Source organism: Halichoeres trimaculatus, unplaced genomic scaffold, assembly GCF_033239565.1.
Source record: "Halichoeres trimaculatus isolate MK-OKI-2021-1 unplaced genomic scaffold, fHalTri1.1 fHalTri1_scaffold_2, whole genome shotgun sequence".
Taxonomy (NCBI): domain Eukaryota; kingdom Metazoa; phylum Chordata; class Actinopteri; order Labriformes; family Labridae; genus Halichoeres; species Halichoeres trimaculatus.
The window spans coordinates 16,887,744-16,905,000 of NW_027437180.1; the positions used below are offsets into that span (position 1 = coordinate 16,887,744).

General features: G+C 40.5%; 2 protein-coding genes across 3 annotated transcripts; one reads left to right on the forward strand and one right to left on the reverse strand.

Moving 5' to 3' along the window:
- Positions 1 to 70: 70 nt before the first annotated feature.
- Positions 71 to 12,459, reverse strand: mycbpap (mycbp associated protein). 2 transcript variants are annotated; one of them, XM_074694313.1, is made up of 15 exons: positions 12,286 to 12,459; positions 11,930 to 12,045; positions 11,646 to 11,796; positions 11,281 to 11,399; positions 7,554 to 7,675; positions 7,056 to 7,164; positions 6,115 to 6,304; positions 5,794 to 5,981; positions 5,501 to 5,647; positions 4,098 to 4,196; positions 3,834 to 3,958; positions 3,573 to 3,700; positions 3,355 to 3,491; positions 1,577 to 1,759; positions 71 to 217 (listed from the first exon to the last, which is right to left on the reverse strand). In XM_074694313.1, exons 1-15 carry the CDS (start codon positions 12,377 to 12,379, stop codon positions 140 to 142), a joined length of 1,986 nt encoding a protein of 661 aa, XP_074550414.1. In that variant the 5' UTR covers positions 12,380 to 12,459; the 3' UTR covers positions 71 to 139. The 2 variants fall into 2 exon arrangements, with proteins under 2 accessions (XP_074550414.1, XP_074550404.1); XM_074694303.1 differs by having other exon boundaries at positions 1,577 to 1,762.
- A 2,565-nt stretch (positions 12,460 to 15,024) lies between these two features.
- On the forward strand, positions 15,025 to 16,555 carry rasd2b (RASD family member 2b). Its single transcript, XM_074696848.1, has 2 exons — positions 15,025 to 15,701; positions 15,875 to 16,555. Exons 1-2 carry the CDS (start codon positions 15,128 to 15,130, stop codon positions 16,420 to 16,422), a joined length of 1,122 nt encoding a protein of 373 aa, XP_074552949.1. The 5' UTR covers positions 15,025 to 15,127; the 3' UTR covers positions 16,423 to 16,555.
- The last annotated feature ends 702 nt before the right edge of the window (positions 16,556 to 17,257 follow it).

Genomic DNA, 17,257 nt, shown 5'->3' on the forward strand with positions numbered 1-17,257 from the left:
GGTACTGAGAGCCGCTGGAGTGAAACAGTGAATGAGACCGAATAAATATTTATACAAAGCCACTGTACGTTCAAAGTGGAGAGTTTATTGATGCCATGTAGAGTTATTACACTAAGCTGTGTTTATATAGTGAGCTCGATCAGTGATCATCTCCCTGATGAAGCTCATCCATCAGGTCACATAGGCTGTCCACCAGGTCTTCAATCCCAGCATAAACCTGTCAGGTAAAGACATGCTTACATTAGCGAAAAGATATTATAAGAAAGTAAGGCCCAGGAAGCAAAAAAAAATCATTTTGGTAAATCCATTGTATGTGTCAGGCTCTAAATAAACAGAGACTTACATTTCACAAACTGCCACTCAAATGTGTTTTACCACCCTTTGGGCACAAACTGGGATTTTAACATTGAAATTTGGTTAAAAACAGGGTCAAATCTAGTCAGAGTGTCCAAAACTCATTTTCAACAAATGTAACTTTTAGGAAACTGAATTTAATTTACATATTTGAGGAGCGACAGGGCAGCAACTGTGATTATCATTTTCATTTATTTCCCAGGCTTTTTATCAGTTTATTTTTTTATTTATGACATGACAGCAGACTGAGAGAAAACTGGGAAGAGGCAGTGGAAAAAGAGACAGAGGTTGGAATCAAACCTAGTCTACCTGTCCCGGATATAATCATGTTCAATCAACATTTCAAAGAACTAAGTGTTGGCCAGGCATGTCTTTTCTTTTCTTTTTTCTCTTAAGGCCACAAATTTCTCAAGTGGAATCTTCAAACTTTACAAGATATCTCAAAACTTGGAAAACTTCTAATGCAGATGCTAGATTCAGATTCTGGTTTCCTTGAAGTAGTATCCAAGATATACAGATAAAACCCTGTTCGTACTCTAACACAACTTCAACGCATTTTATAGCTACAGCAAAACAAAACAAAAAAACACAATACTGCATTTTATGGGCTTTGTAGTGTAAACAAGAAGGCCCAGATATATCATAAAGGGAGAAAGAAGTCTGGGCATGCTCAGGTATAGGCTACCAACTCTGACTATGATGGCAGGAAGAGCCCTGGATTCCAATATGGTGAAGTGATTTGTAAGGAAAGCATTTATAGACAGATCTCAGTGGCCACCAACAATGAGCCATGAACTTGTGTGTAGGTGTAGCATGTTCTATTTCAGGTCTTGTGAGTATGTAGTCAGTAAGGGCTGTGACAGCCTGCTCAGATGCTGTATTTATGAGATTCAGCTTGATATGTGTAGTGAGTATTATGGCAGAGGCAGATTTCCACGTGAAACAGTCCAAACATAGACATACAGGCATACAGATAGGAACAACTTTTCAATCTGCGGTGGCTATTGTCCACTTTAAAATGATGTAACTACACAATTATGTTCATGTTCATTGGGAAAGAACTCGGCCTGCTACATAAAAAATGAACAGATATGTACACTTCAGAAATTTTTCCAATAAGTGGGAGGTGCAAATCTTTACAAAGTCTATTAAACACTGTGTGTAGAGTAAGTAGTGAGTGCTATGAAATATTTTTTTTTCACTTCAGAATGTCTGGATTTACCTTTCTGTGCAGGAGCCTTGTGTAAATTTCAGTCACCTCTGGCTCATCGGGCTGCTCAGCTTCAGGGGTTTGTTGACTGACGTTCTCTGTCTGCGTGTTAGTCAGTGAGGGTGCTACCTTCTCCTGTTTTCCCCTAGAGCGTTTGCCCATCTCATCTCTTTTTTTCCCCCTCCTCTTGCTGTCCTGCTGACAAGACAGTCAGACAACCTTAAAACATGAAGTGTAACACATCAGAGGGCGTAGAGGGTGTAAACAATCATCAATACCCGATTAGTGTTTTCTTTCTTTCTTTCTTTTATATGTGTTCTGCCTTCCACAGATTTCAAGACTGAATTATGTCACTGTTTGAGCTGATGTATAGCTGTGTGTGTGTGTGTGTGTGTGTGTGTGTGTGTGTGTGTGTGTGTGTGTGTGTGTGTGTGTGTGTGTGTGTGTGTACCACAGATGGCTAGGACTGGTCCAGGTGCTAATTACTAACACCTTGGGCACACTATTTGAGAGCAGGTGCATATTTTCACACAGTGTTCTGTTACCATGACACCCTATGAGTAACAGGCTGCATCTTATGACTCAACCATCACACAGAGGAAAAATATCACTCAGCAAATTATAATCATACAGGCGAGACTGTGTTGCTGGAAAGCTAATAAGATTGAAATACAAAGTCACGTCTTCTTTTAGGCCTTTGTTGGCTGAAAATGGAGGTGTGATCCACTAGAAGGGAGACCCAACAGGTTCTGGGACAGATATACTTTTATACCAAAGTCAGAGTGACATCCACATGAGCTAGCAGGCAAATAAGACTGACTGTGTCCTCACTTAGGTCCTCAGGCTCTGTGATGATGAGATTCTCAGATCCCAAAAGTCAGTTTTCTGACCAGGATGATGCACAAAACACAAAAAGGGTTAAATGAGGATGGAAGCACAACAAGTGACATCATTTGCATGAAAATGGATGGATTTGTCTGTTATCTTACCCGACCAGTCACACTGAAAATAATGGTCTCTGTTATATTCCATTGCTAAGCAACTATTATGACCTCTTCGAGGGTAAAACACTGGATTTAGAGTATGAGCTTACCACATTCAGCGGGAAATCTGAATGAACACACACACAAACATGCAAACACACAATTGGCGCAAACAATCTACAGCTTTTTGATCCTGACATAACCTTCACAGTCAATATTTGAATGATGCAGCGCTTAAATATTACACTCACCAAAGAGTTAGTTAGCGCTTCACAGTAATACGTTGGAGTTAACAGATTGATTTAGGTTCCTGTTCATTTTCTCATTCATTGATTTTTTGGGGTTTACTGGGTGCCACTTAAATGGACCATCCCCAAGCAGGTTACTGTAAAACGCACAGAGATGAAGTTGTGTTTCAGGTGCAGCTGGCACAACCACACTTTCTCTGAAGTGCAGATTATGTGATGGCAGTAAACACAGTTTATCTCTGCAGACATATTGTGGAGATCATGGGTTGTGTAATTATGCAATTTATAAAAAAAATCATAATGTGATGCCAGAAATTCATAAAATGTGTCGTACAGCTGATAAATAAAGGATGAACTGACAGCTGCTTGGATATGATGTTACTGACTCATGAGTGGATCAGTTGGAAGTCAGTTTTAATTACATCTTATTCTGTCATAATATGATGCCCTTCATAAAAACACTCTTGAATCAGAAGCCACTTGGTGAGTAAAAACTTTACAGCTTTCATCCGTGTTGACAACACTGAGTCATCTACACAAACACTCATTTTCCCCTCACCTCTACTTGTTTGTCAGCCCCTGCTGATTTGGACTCTCCTTTGTTGTCTTCTTTAAGCCTGGACTTCATCCCGCTTCTCTCCTCTCTAGCAGCTGCTCCCTCCTTTTTCTCACTTATCTCATCTTTGTCAGCCACATCTAGTATGTAAGAACACAGAGGTCACGGCGTGAATTCTTTGTATAATCATCAATCAATGTCTGAGGGAAAGTCTGAGTGACCAGCTTCAGAGATGAGCGCCTCCTCCTGTTTACTGCTCGGTGTTCCTCTCTGTGTGAGACCCAGCGTGTTCCTGAGCCACCTGGCTTCATCATCCATAGTGTCCAGCAGTTTCCTCCACAGCTGCCGCCTGCAGGTGGCAGCGCACACCACATTATTGGCTATTGAAGCTCTACACTACAGGTGTGAGGTGTGGGTGTGTTCAACAGATTCAAGATGCTGCGATGGAGATGCTGAATGACTCATACGTGTTTGTGTCTCACCCTGCAGCAGCTGCTGTTAGACGTTTGTGTTTCTGAACAGGTGGTTCAGAAAGCTGCAGAAACAACGAGTTGAGGTGGGCCAGATTCTTTTCCTGAGAATCCTGATCGGGTTGAGCCAGCACTGCCTACAATAGAGGAACTGGTGAATGGATAATATTTTGTCACCAACAGCCTGCTGTATGCATCACCCTGCAAAAGTAAAACAGCTAAACCTGTTTTCCTTTGAGTGCTACTACTCACTATAACTACACATAATATCTTTACCTGACGGAGCGTGTCAACAGAAAGATCCCATGTGTGTCCTTGATTCACTTCATGCCACAGTTTCTTCAGGTCCTCCAGTGTTTCGTCGAGAAATTGCAGCTGAAGCCATGAATGAAGCAGTGATTACTGAGAAGTACAAACGTGACCACAAACTCACGTGAACTCCTGTGAATAGGAATAACTGCCCGTCTACAGGATGTTATTGTCCTCCTCTAATGGCTGAACACAGATCATGTGGCTATACTCCCTCCTGTCTCTGAGGTTAAACAAGGCGAGAATACTGTGTTATAGGCCAAGGGGTTTATTATCACTCACTGTTTGATGAAAAACATGTCTTTGTTACACAAATTTGTCCTGATTATTTAATTGCAGTCTTTCCAGTTATAAGCATATGCATAAAAATAAATAAAAAAATAAAGCATATGCTCACAGATATTAGCCTACATTCTTTTGAATTATTGGATCAATACATTAAAAGTTAAATCTCTAGTTACTTCTAAGACTTGAGACAGCAAAACGTTGGAGGTTAAATGTGGACTTTCCAAATTACAATCCAGGTAACCAAAGTCAAGAAGAGTGAGCAGTAAATGGGAACTTTAAGAAGTCATCTCAAACTCCATTACGTTGCTAGACCACAGACTGTAAACAGAGTTGGATGATGCATCTCTGACGCCTCCCCCTGTACAAAAAATTGCCAAAATACCTTCCATGATGAATGCTAACAACATTTTGCGCCCCAGTCTGCACAGAAGGTGACAGCTCTTGGAGCATTGATAATGACAGTGGACAGTAAAACTACTTCTTGAGTTGGTTTAAAGCAGCTGAATGACTTGTATGTTTACACTTATTTTGTTTGATTTTGCCATTGCTCTTTGACTTTGATGCATAAAGTCCTGTCAGAGCTGAAATTGTTCAGCAGAACTGTCAATCATAGTGTTTAACCCCTTTTTTCATCATAAAATCTCTTATAAAATAAAAAACGGAATCATAAAAAACACATTATGGACATTTATCAGCTCAATTAGAACTGTGTGGCATGAAATTACTGGATGTGTACTTTGATCCCAAAGTGTGATCTGTGCCCCCTTTATAATATGGAGGAGGCTTTATTTGTGAGCTACAGCCAGCCTAGTTTCTTGAACTCAAAGGGTTTTGGCTTTAGTTGGAGGTAGTTGTTGTACAATTATTATGTGGTCTTTTCATGTGGCAAAGACAAATGTCTAGCGCATCAGTGACGCATGGCTATCTTGTAATTTGGAGAGTTACATTCTCAAACTACTCAACAAAGAAAGTTCAAATTATGCATTTCATCTCTCAGTATTTGCACTTAAATATCTCCTTTCTCTGATCTTCTGTTTAATGTGAGATATGTCAATGACACAACTTGAACCTGTGTGGTTTACCTTGGGGTTTTTGCTCAGAAACTTCTGCTCCTCAGTGACATAGAGGTCTGCAGGTGAGCTGGGTCTCTCTGGGGTGTAGACTCCCTGCAGTATCTCATTTACAATGGACTGACACAGCTTCACTGTCACTATCCTCTCCAGCTTGTTCTAAGAAGACAAAAGACACAAGACACCTGGTCAAAAGAAGGTACCCTACATTAAGATGTATAAGACTGTATCTCTGAATGTTACTGCTTCAGTTTTCTTGGACAGTTATTCTGTCCCGTTTCACACTTTTTGGGATTTTAAACCACCTCAATGAAAAGCCTCTGGTCTGCAGTTTTGTCCTGGTAAAGGGAGACTCCTCTCAGAGTGACCTGCATGGAGGCTCCTCCTAACAACACAGGGTGGGTGTTGAGTTGCCACACTTCAGTTTTGATGCCTGGCCTGACTGACTTGAAAAAACACTCCACCCCCTTGGTATCACCTGGTAGAATCACACCTGGGACAGAGAGGGGGCAGGCCAGAAGGACGGGTTGAATTCTGGTTGAAAGAACCAGAAAGATGTGCTGAAAGAGGAATAAACAGCGTGTGACGTAAGAGCAGAGCAGCAGGTGTGTGATGTTAGTGTGTACCAGATGAGGAGTTAAAGTAAAAGTGTGGACGGTTTGTTTGTTGCAGGGTGGGGAAGCTGTTTGGCACGCAAAGCTTCTCCCAGCTGTAGAAGATGGCTACGCTGCCCTCGTTGTGCAGCTCCAGGTTGGAGGAGGCTATTTCTCCGCTCAGGGCCTCAAACAATATGGTGGCATTGATGCCCACTTCTCCCTGAGCAACAAGTTAGACAAATAACAATTTATCAAATGGAATATTCAATTTGTCACAGGCATATACAATAAAATGAAATTGGAATAATAGAAAACAATAAAATTAAATAAAATTAAATAAAAGAAAATTAAAGAAAAATGTAAACAATAAGATTTGGAAAAAAAAAAAACAAAAAAAAACAACAAACAAACAGCAAGCCAGGGCCTGAAGAGTGAAATATATCAAAAGAACAAACAGATTCAAGTTTTAAATGATGTAAATACAATAATTCTCCTTACAAGGATTTAACACTGGTATCACCTAGTAAGTTTTAATCCACAGTGTGCTTGTCTCTGTTTCTAGTTTTAACAGATGAAACTTTTTTCACGTTTAAATCTTTGTTATTTAGCTTAAACTTGAGCTACAGATTAGAAAATATTGATTAGGTTAAAGAGTTTGTTTTGACATTTTGTAAATTGGGAAAACATTTTGGAGTGCAAATCACTTGGCAGTTGTGAGGAAAATGTTTTCTGGCTGAATGTTGCAATAATTTTATCAAGACCACAGGTGATGGGAGTTTGAAGTTCAGACTGACAGGGAATGAGGGAGTTCTTAAAACAATGTATGTTTCTTAAAGAATAGAATTGAATATTCTTTATTGATCCCCTATGGTGGAAATTTTAGTATTACAGCAGCTTTACAACAATGATCAAAATTCTGGTGTTTACATGCTTTGTTTATATTTATAAGAGCTGCACTGTTACTTCTGTACCTGGCTGTCCTCAGAGTTTCCGGTCCATCTTGCTAGTTGACCACAGAACTTCAAAGCTGGAACAAGGAGGGCTTCAGAGTGAACACCATCATACTGAGCCAGTGGATCACTGTGGATGAGACAGCAGCATTTACCTCGTCCATCAGGTGAACAATGAGTGAATGAGTCATTTTGTTTCATTAGCTGTGTTCCTACTCAAAGGTTACATTTCAAATAGACACAACCAGAACATGAGTCAGACTGTGCCCTCTCAGACTCCCCCAGAAACAATGAACTAGCCATGACACACTATGTTAAAGAATAACTAAATTTGTTTTTTAAAGCTAGAAGCACAGATTGAATGACATGTTTGGCAGCTTTGAGTTCCAATGTCAAAATAAAACATTTTCTGAAATTATTTGCTTGCATAGACTTAATAAGTGCAAAAACAACTTTAAAGGTCCCATTTTGGCAAATATCAGATAAAGAAGTAAAGCAGAGTAAGGATGTTTCCATTACAGGTTCCCTTTTATCTTCTTTTGTTCCTTTTCTTGTTCTTCCTTTTTGACTGAGGGGCTCTGGCACACTGTGACATGAGTGAATGGCTTGCAAGAGCCAACCACCTCCAGTCTGCTGATGTCCTGTAAGCAGAGAGGAAGACAGTGGAGGGGGTAAAAGAAGAAAAGAGGTTATCCTTGTACATCCACTCAACAGGCTGTTAACTGTTACAGAAAGCTTCACCCGCAGTCTTTCAGCCCAGCTTTGGTAGCGTGTTATGACCACTCATGTACAGATGATACAACCAGAGAGAGCAGTGTTTGTTATGCAATGACATCTTTGATGTGAAAGGACAAGGTGTTGCAGTACACACCGTCCAGTTGTTGACGGCCAAATTAAATATCATCTTGGTGCGACTACAACGTCCATAAACATCCTCACACTAAACGATTTCAGTGCCTTCTTGGTCAGAGGACAACACCACCGTCTGAGAGGTTGGCCAAGGGAGGAATACCTTCTAAACCTGGCTCAGTACAGCTGAATGTGTTATGTTTTCAGTGATGTAAGTCTTGTTGAAAGCAATAATTCGACATTTTGGAACACTTTTCTTTTTTCCATATTGTCCTCCAATTTAAAAAGGTTCCCTTTCCCTTTCCTTCTCCTGCTGGAGGTAACACTCATACTGGAGTGAGCTAGGCCTCTATCTGATTGATATCAAAACCTAAATGAAATTATTTCACCCAAATTCTCCACCAGCTGTCTTCATACTCTGAAAACTTGTTTTTTTGGGGGGGGGTTTTTGAGTGTGTCTCACAAGTCAGGGGTTAGATTTTCCAGATTATAAACATGTCTCTTCTCCCAGATATCCTGCCACAACTTTTATGTTCTAAATATCTGAAACAAACTCCCAGAACATTTCATGTCTGCTGGAAGTTTCAGTGTGCTTAAATTAAGGTTAAAGTTGACAGGTTCTCTGTCATCGATTATTTCAGACATTATTTTGATATCTACTCTAATTGTGAAAAATTACACTGCATGTTTTATGCATCATACTTTAGCTTTGTGTTTTTGTTGTTTTTATATTTTTGTGCTTTGACTTTTATTGGTTTGTTTGAATTAATTTTCCATGTGTTCTTTGGTTTATAAATATATGTCTTCTTTCAGTGTCTTTCTTCTGACCTTAATCTGATTTTTTAATGCCTTGTGTGAAGCACTTTGGACTGGCTTCTTGCCAAAGCGTGCTACATAAATCAGCCTGCTTTGCCAAGCTTTGCATTAAGACTGCAAAAAGATTGAAACAGTTCCTCTGTTACTGTTTAGAGTTAAAAAAAAATTAGCAGTGAAACAAATACTCAGCAGGAATCCTGTATGTATGTTACCTATCTTTCTGTATTCCCTGCTGTAAGAATATTTTGCATGATGTGGAAATAAAGCCTGAAAAATGAAACGAAAACACATCAAACAATGGGATTTCAGCTGTTGCTTTTTCTTTTCATTTTTTGTTACTTTCCATTCCCTTTTTACTTTTCTCTCCTCTAGTACTCAACCCTTCATCTCTTTTCTCCCTTGCACAATATGTCATGAAGCCATGGACCAGTCAGCTGCTGACAGGACAATCTGTCTCTGACTGCATGTCAGAATGTACTGCAGACCGCAAATCATCTCAGCATCACATTAACCATCAGCTCCACAGAGCACATGGCTGTCATTTTACCTTATGTCACAGACAGATGTGAACGAGCCTGTGAGTGTTAGTGTGTGTGTGTCATTGTTTTTGTTGAAAAAAGGAGAATGAGAAGAAAGAAAGGGACAGAGAGTGAGAGCAGAAAAACTGTGATTAGAATAAAACTTCCCATAATGAGCACCTGTTACTTATTGACTTAATTGGATTAAATAGGAACTGGCTGTGCAGAGAAGTGCACATTTGTCCAAGTGTTTACCCCATCACCTCATGCCCCTGCTGATAGAGTCATCCTCATGCAGAGCAGTAAACAGTTTCAGCCCTTGTCGTTAGGGCTCTGTTACTCCATAGATCCACCTCTATGACTAGACACGCTCTAGATTTCATAACTGTGCCTTATCTCTGTGATGTGAACAGATATGAGTGTTTATGGACTGGCTGCAGAGCTTCATTAAAGATTCTATGGGAGACTAAGCTGGTTATGAAACAGACTGAAAGGTATAATGACCTTTTTTTTTGTAAACTACATGCGCAAACTAGACCAACACAAGAAGAGTATTTCTTTTCATTCATTTTTGATACTTAACACACTGAGACTGAGCTGACAGTGAGATAAAGTGATTACAAGAATTTTGTTTATATTTTACACATTGAAGATTCATAGTGTCTCTCATGTATGTTGACTGTTATTTTAAGCTGGAAAAGATTATTTTGAAGGAAAACACAACTTATGTACCTGCTGGACACCATCAGCAAAGACAATAAGTGCAAACTGAGAGGATATTTTACAGATAATAACCATTTATTTTAAAACCATACAGTATTTGATTTATGAGATTACGCATTTCCACAAATGTGCCTGCCATGATTGAGCATGCACATGTGCCTGTCGACCTCACCCATGTTTTGCTGTTAGCTCTTGAACAGAAAACCCAGAACACAGTGCCAAAGGCAGAATGATCACTGGCTGTGAGCAGCCAACAGCTTCAGAGGGACAGAGTGTCCTGGGGGTGTGAGCAGATCCAGTGGGCTGTGTGCTTGGATGTGCCGACCAATAATGAAGTTATTTTGTGTTAAAACAAAACACACGCATTTTAGATCTGTGCCATGCATGTGAAATTATGTTTTTGTACATTGATTAAAGAACAGAATAAACATGGTCAGTAATAGCTTGTGCTTATCATTGTTGCATCACATTTTTATTGCCTTGCAATGGAAACAGGCACTGGTGCACCTCATGTCTAAAACATCCAACTTTAGCAGCTATATCCACAAACAAATCTGACAACAAGTGTCCCCTTATGGCCACCTCCAGCTTTCATGTTAGCTCAGCTCTTAGTTAGGGCAGCTTGACTCAAATAAAATGTGTAAGGCATCAAAAAAATGCTCAACAAGGTAAGTAAAATGGAACGTTTCTGTTTCAAACGATAACCCAGGTGTCCTAAAGTGAGCTCAGCGAGGACAGAAACATCCTGTGGAGCAGAGGGGCAAACGCTCACTTGATTTTGATTCTCAGTATGAATACGAACTGTGAAAGCGGGGCCTCACGATCCTTCAGACTTTGTGGGTTTTAAGCAGGAGGGGTCAGAAAAGTTACCACAGGTGACTTTTTAGAAGATAGGTGTTAGAGTTGGTTGTCCCCAATAGCTTTACCTAAAAGAAATACATTACTGGGGGCGCTTCTGCACTTTATTTTCTTGTTACTTGTACGTTAAACTAATCATGAGATAAAATGTGACTGCAATTGTCTTCGGCTATTATCTGCTCTACCAAGACATTTGCAAAAGCAAACGCACAATGGATGAGAAAAGCACTTGATTTACAACAGCCTGAATGATAATCATCCGAAACCCGCTGCTTATGCAAAAAAATGGACGCTCTGCAAAAGAAAATGTGCAGCAGAGTGCGCTCTGAATACACAAATAGTGCAAATTGAAATGGGATTTGATCATGCTACCAGTGCGATGAGGATTACAGGAACTACCTAAGCAAAACCAGAGCCCCAAAGTACCATTTTTTGTGTCTATGAAATGAAGCACTTGTTAGTGTGATGGTGTAATTTTTTACCGGCTTTTGGAGGTCCAAACCCTGTAGAACCTCTCTGAGCTCTTGGTGCCGGTGTTGCAGGTATGCACTCTGGTCCCAAGTCCGAGATGCTGGACGCAAAATTTCACCACCCATTATTCCTAGAGGAGGTAGAATTTATTGAAAACATGAAACAGCTTTTAAAATTGTAACCTTCTTTCTTTTGCTTGGTTAAAGATGTTTTGGTCTTGCCCTGGGAGACATGTTGAGGAGAAAAGCTGACAGTGTAACTTGACTGGGTTTTTTTGAAGGTATACAACAACAATGTTTCAGGAAAATCCTCAATCTAAGGATCCAGGCTGAAGGAACAAATAAAGACGCAGCCTGTGATAGGTGTCTTTGTTAACCTGATTCCTGCTGTATGCTGCTTGGTTGTCCCACATGCGTAAGAGGTGCCTTTCTGCCCTGCTCTGTCTGAGTCAGAGTGGCTGTTATGCCACTCATCTCGTCTCCGTAGCGTGGGGGCAGGCTCCAAAACTCGCTGCCCACATGATGACCCTAAGACAGAGAAACACTTTGCATCAAAAAAGACACTTTGGAGGTAGTGATTCTACTGTTACAGAGATTCCTGATATAGTGGAATTACAGCAAGATGTGATACAAGTCAGACAGGTGGAGGTGTTTATCGTACATATCCTGAGTGGATGAGGGGCATGACTTGGTTTATAACTTCTCTCTGCTCCTGAGTTTCTCTGAAGTGATTCGCTTGGTTCATCAGCAAGTTTTCCACTGGTCTGTCAAGCAGGTCTTCAGGTAAAGGAGAAGAGCCATAGGTAAAGAGAAAAGATAAAGATTGAATACTTTGAGAAAAATATCCTCTTCAATAAACAACTGGGCCTTTAATTTGTTCCTCAAAAGAGAACCCCAATTAAAGATTATGCAAGTATGAAGATTAAGTTTGCCTCCCAAAAGTAAAACCCATTAGTATTTTTTTATTTGTTATAAAAATGCAGTTATGCAAGTTATTGCTTACTTGAATCAAATTACCTGCTAAGAAGTTTTGTTGCTGTCTGCGCTGCCTCATTTGTGTTTTCCAGTTCTGCAGAGCATTACTCTGAATGTTTCTAAAACGTGAAGCCATCCTTTGATCTCTTTTCACAGCCTTGGTTGAAGGACGAGACTCAGGTGTGGTGTCTCTCTGGGATGCTCCTACTCGTTCCACCAACTGTGTAAACGAAGGGAGCAAAGATTTCACGGAACATTTTGTAATAGATGCAATGTGCACTCAAAAGTCATGAAAATTGTCAAGTAGAGCCCAGAGAATAAACAATGTAGAAGTCAATTAGTTTTACTGACATAACATAATATCCCAGGGTCATTTGTTTGTAATCTTTACTAAAACTGTCCCCAGAGACTTGCATAATCCACCCACTCAGTCCAAAGTTTAAGGAGCACATCTCTCCGAAGATGCAAACAAAAAAATCGTTCTTTCCATAACAAAAAAAAAGTAATTTATGGTCATGTAAACCTTGCTGAGGGGGCGTAGCATCCTTTATAAAACTGAAGATTATTCAAAAGTCTTTTCGACTGAATGTTAATGTCTATGATAATAAAAGCGTGAACCTGTGTAGTCCAGAGGATGGGGGTCATGGTCCGGATTCACGTGGAAGGCCCCCCGAATAACATTTCTGGACGGCTGCATCTTAGGCGCATGATCCAGGGCTTAGGCAAATAAAGCTGCAAACAAAAATGTATATACAGTGATACATCAGCTGCCACAAAACTGAAGTATCGGGGTGAAAGAGGCAAACAGGTAATAAAGCATGGGCAAGTTCCCAGCTTTTGGAGAAATATAAAAAATGCCCCTGCCCTGAACTTCTCTTCAGACGTACCTCCAGATGTTGGTTTTTGTTGGAGGAGGGAAGAAGAAGGAACAACACAGTTTGCTTTGTACATGAATCTGGTAAGTACGTTGGTAAAAAGTGTCTGGTTATTTTAGAGGCACAAAGTGAAACAGAGACAACCCAGAAACACAATATGGTTATACAAGTTTGTGAATTAGTATCCAACAGTTCTTCAAACGGGACCCATGTTGCATAATAACAGTTCTTCTTCATAGGATTTTCTGCTTTATGCTTTACTTCACTATGTTCCTCTGTTTTTCCCCATTCTCTCAGCTGCATGAGTTGTCCTTGGCTCCTTGGGAACAGGTTGCTTAAGTGTGTTAAGACAGTTTCTGCTGTTAAACTTTCAAAGGTGATGACCCACTCTCCAATGCTTGTATTCTTCCTTCCTAATTAAAAGACTCTTTCAAACACTAATATAATAATTTAGCTACATCTGATAAAAGGCTGTTTTTCAATACCATTTATTTTGTAAAATTTGTATCCCTCTGTGTAATTTCCACTGTTTTTTTTTACTCTCATACAGCTCAATATGGATGGTAGCTCAGCAAATTAAGAGCGTTAACCTTAATATTAGCTTCTTGTAGCCTGTATGCAACACTTTTCATGGATATTAAACCAATTTATAGTGCTCTAAATGATACCCGAGATGTACAATGGTAAGCTCAAGTAGCTAGTTCGCAACATCACTATGCTAAACACGCTCGGTTCGTCACCATAACGAGCCAAATACTTTACTTCTCCAGTCAGACTGTTTTCAAATGCGAAATAATCTCATACAACCCTGCTCAAAGGTGCATGGAGTAACTGACTTAGCTTCTTCAAAGGCAGATGAGGTGTCAATGGTGTCGTTTCCTTCAGAAAGAGATGGCGAAAGGTCAAAAAGTTTCAATAAGGAGGGAGGAGGAGAAAATACAGGCGGAGTAGGTTAAGTTATGTTTGGTTGTAGCTCACCTGGGTGGATTTGAAGTCTCCACTGCCGTTTGTGTGGTTTAACGTCAGGTAAACAACGTGTTGCTCAATGCTAAGGTAGTGACACTAACCAATGCTAACAAGCTAGCGCTCAGCTACATGTGTGTTTCGTAGCCATGACAACAGAGGCGTCTAATAGGCCTATTCCTTTCCCCTCTCTTAAAGTTTGTTTGAAAGACATTAAAATTACTCTCCATGAAGGGAATGGAATAATTAATACCCTACTCCCAAATGAAGAGGAAAAACTGACATGTGAAATTAAGTTTAATAAAGCAAGATGATAATAATCAGGCACAGCCGAAGCTGTAAACTCGAGACAGTTTGCAAAAAAAGGGATGTTAATGCACTGACTTTTTTTTATCTTTTGTTTTTTATGGCAGGTGAAAAGATAAAGTAAAATGTTTAAAGCAAAAGTTTACGAGCGAGGTAAACCTTTACTTCTACTTCTTCTGTTAGGCTACAATAAATAAAAATAGGCTAATAATAATAATAATAAATAAAAAAATAAAATAAAAATAACAATAATAATAATAATAATAATAATAATAATAATAATAATATCCTTTATCATCATCATCATCATCATCATTATCTATTCTTTTTCTTCTTCTTCTTCTTCTTCTTATTATTATTATTATTATTATTATTATTATTATTATTATTATTATTATTATTATTATTGTTATTATGTGTTCCTAAAAAGACAAAAAAGGGGAAAAAAATGTGTATGTAAATACCGAATAATAGTCCGTGCTTATCTAAAAAGCCTTCAATAAGCACTTTTTCCCCCCCTCAAAACTGTTTTTTTCTTTTCTTTTCTTTTTTTTCCCCTAAAGAACACAACAGCCTGGTGTCAATCAGCATGACGCGGATAAGCACGGGGTGTTGGATGGTCTATATAAAGACAACTGACAGCCACTGCGCCAAAGGCAAAGGCAAGTCTTGTCAGCATCCGAAAACATACTCGAACCGCTTTGCTGCGCGATCACCGAGCGCAAAACCACTTCAAAGCTATGGAGAGGAGCAGCATCTCCGTCGGCGCACAGACCACCTCCATCCCTGTACCACAACAGTGTGATGGATCCTCTTCAGTCCTACTGGCTTACAAAAATGCGTCCCAGCGCTTAAGTTCATCGGGGATAAAAGCAGGTTTGGGAATAATTAAAGTGGCCACGTCCCAGTGGAAACAGGAGAAGAGGACGCGTTCAGAATCAACCATGATGCAGTTGTCCTGTCCTAACAGCAGCCACCCACTTAAGAGATCTCCTCTGGATCAGCTAGCCGCACTGGTTCTTCACGGTCAAGCCCGCCAGCGTCAGATTGGCCAAGAGCATCAAGAAGACTCTCTGAACTCCACCAAGCCGCAGAACTGTAAGCGCATCGTGGTTCTCGGTGCGCCACGAGTGGGAAAGACCTCTATTCTGAGAAGATACCTTAGGGACGGATTTGTTGAGGACTATAATCCCACCTCTGAGGATTTCCTCAGGAAACTCTTTCGTATCCGGGGGGAAACCTACCAAATCGACATCCTAGATGCGTCTAGGGAGAGGGGTTTCCCAGCCAAACGGCGGCTGTCCATCCTCACTGGTGCGTAAAACTCGTGAGTAAATGGATGATTGTCTTCATATGCCCTAAGGAAGAGATCCACTTTAGATCATTTGTGCGTGCGTAAAATGTCGATTTGTTAGGGAATATTTGGACAATACTTGAACAACTTCAAGAAAATAAATCAATTTCCTCTCCTGTCTTATATTTTGCAGGTGACATTTTTCTTCTAGTATTCAGTGTGGATGACCGGAGCTCCTTTGACGAGGTGTGCGCGCTGCAGACGGAGATTCTGGCTGCTAAATCTAAACTATCCAAATCTTCTGCATCAGAGCCGTGCGCTCAGGCGCGGGTTCCCCTGGTGATCTGCGCTAACAAAGTGGATCTGTTGGAGTCGGAGAGAGAAATATCTAAGGCAGAGGTGCTCCAAGCCTTCGGTGATGACTGTGCTTACTTTGAAACATCTGCAAAGGAAAGCACAAACCTCGAGAAAGTCTTCGAGACTCTGGCAAAGAGAGGGGGACTCCCGACTGAAACTGGCCCGTCACAGCACCGTAAAGTCTCCCTCCGGTCGTATCAGGCAATGCGCACGGGCCGTGCACAGGGGGTATGGGGGAACCGAAACCTGGAAAGCGAAGGTGCATGTGGCGCCTTGTACCCACTGGCCAGGCGGCCGAGTTTCAGCACGGATCTCCGGCAGGTGATAGGACCACATACGGCGAGGAAACCAAACAAAGGACTGCAAAAATGCCAAATTCAGTGAAAGACATAGAGAGATGAGGCAACGTGAGGGAGAATGAAATCCAAAATGAACCAAGAACTGACTTTTAGTGTGTTTCAATGATAAGTGTCTATATGTGTTATTTTTTTCAATAAAATATTTTGATACAAATTCAGCTTTATTTCTTAGACTGAAATGGCTTAGTGTGTGTGTGTGTGTGTGTGTGTGTGTGTGTGTGTGTTTGTGTTTGTGTGTGTGTGTGTGTGGTGGTCACACTGTGAAGGACAAGGTGGGAGGATGTTGAGTCAGTGAGTCAGGAATTGACTGATTACTGTGTGACAATTGCATAATATACAGAAATCTGTTAGATAGAAACTCTCAGGCTTGCCCACTCTTTTTTTTCCTTTCCTGTGTGTGTGTGTGTGTGTGTGTGTGTGTGTGTGTGTGTGTGTCATGCTGTTTTCGTGATAGCCAGAGGACCACAGCCTGAAACCCACACAACCTCAACGACCAGATTCAAGCAGAGGTTTCCAGTTGGCAAGTTGGCATATACCTTCCCATCCCACACTGCACTCTATAAATGGAGCCTTAAGTAGGCACATCAATTTGTGGGTTCTTCCTGCCTGTCCACTAAAAAACCCACATAGAGAGCTTCTACAGCTATGAAAATCCTCCTCAGAGTGGATGATACAAAGGAAAGGAGGGTTTGTTGTGGGATCCACAACCCGCAGAAACACCTTGCTCATGAGTTCATGATTCATTTTTGCCGTGAACAACAGAGGATGGAGGGTTTAACATTTACAGCGGACCTTACATGATCCCAGCCTATAAGTAGGTTTACCCAGCATGCCCGTTTGTAACGCACAGAATATCACAT

Coding starts and splice junctions, on each gene's coding strand:
- mycbpap (XM_074694303.1), bottom strand. CDS start 12,379: ATGGCTTCACGTTTTAGAAACATTCAGAGTAATGCTCTGCAGAACTGG. Junction 5,982..6,114: donor TTACTTTAACTCCTCATCTG/GTACACACTAAC, acceptor TCTCTGTCCCAG/GTGTGATTCTACCAGGTGAT. Junction 3,701..3,833: donor CTAACAGCAGCTGCTGCAGG/GTGAGACACAAA, acceptor TGCCACCTGCAG/GCGGCAGCTGTGGAGGAAAC.
- rasd2b (XM_074696848.1), top strand. CDS start 15,128: ATGGAGAGGAGCAGCATCTCCGTCGGCGCACAGACCACCTCCATCCCT. Junction 15,702..15,874: donor GCGGCTGTCCATCCTCACTG/GTGCGTAAAACT, acceptor TATATTTTGCAG/GTGACATTTTTCTTCTAGTA.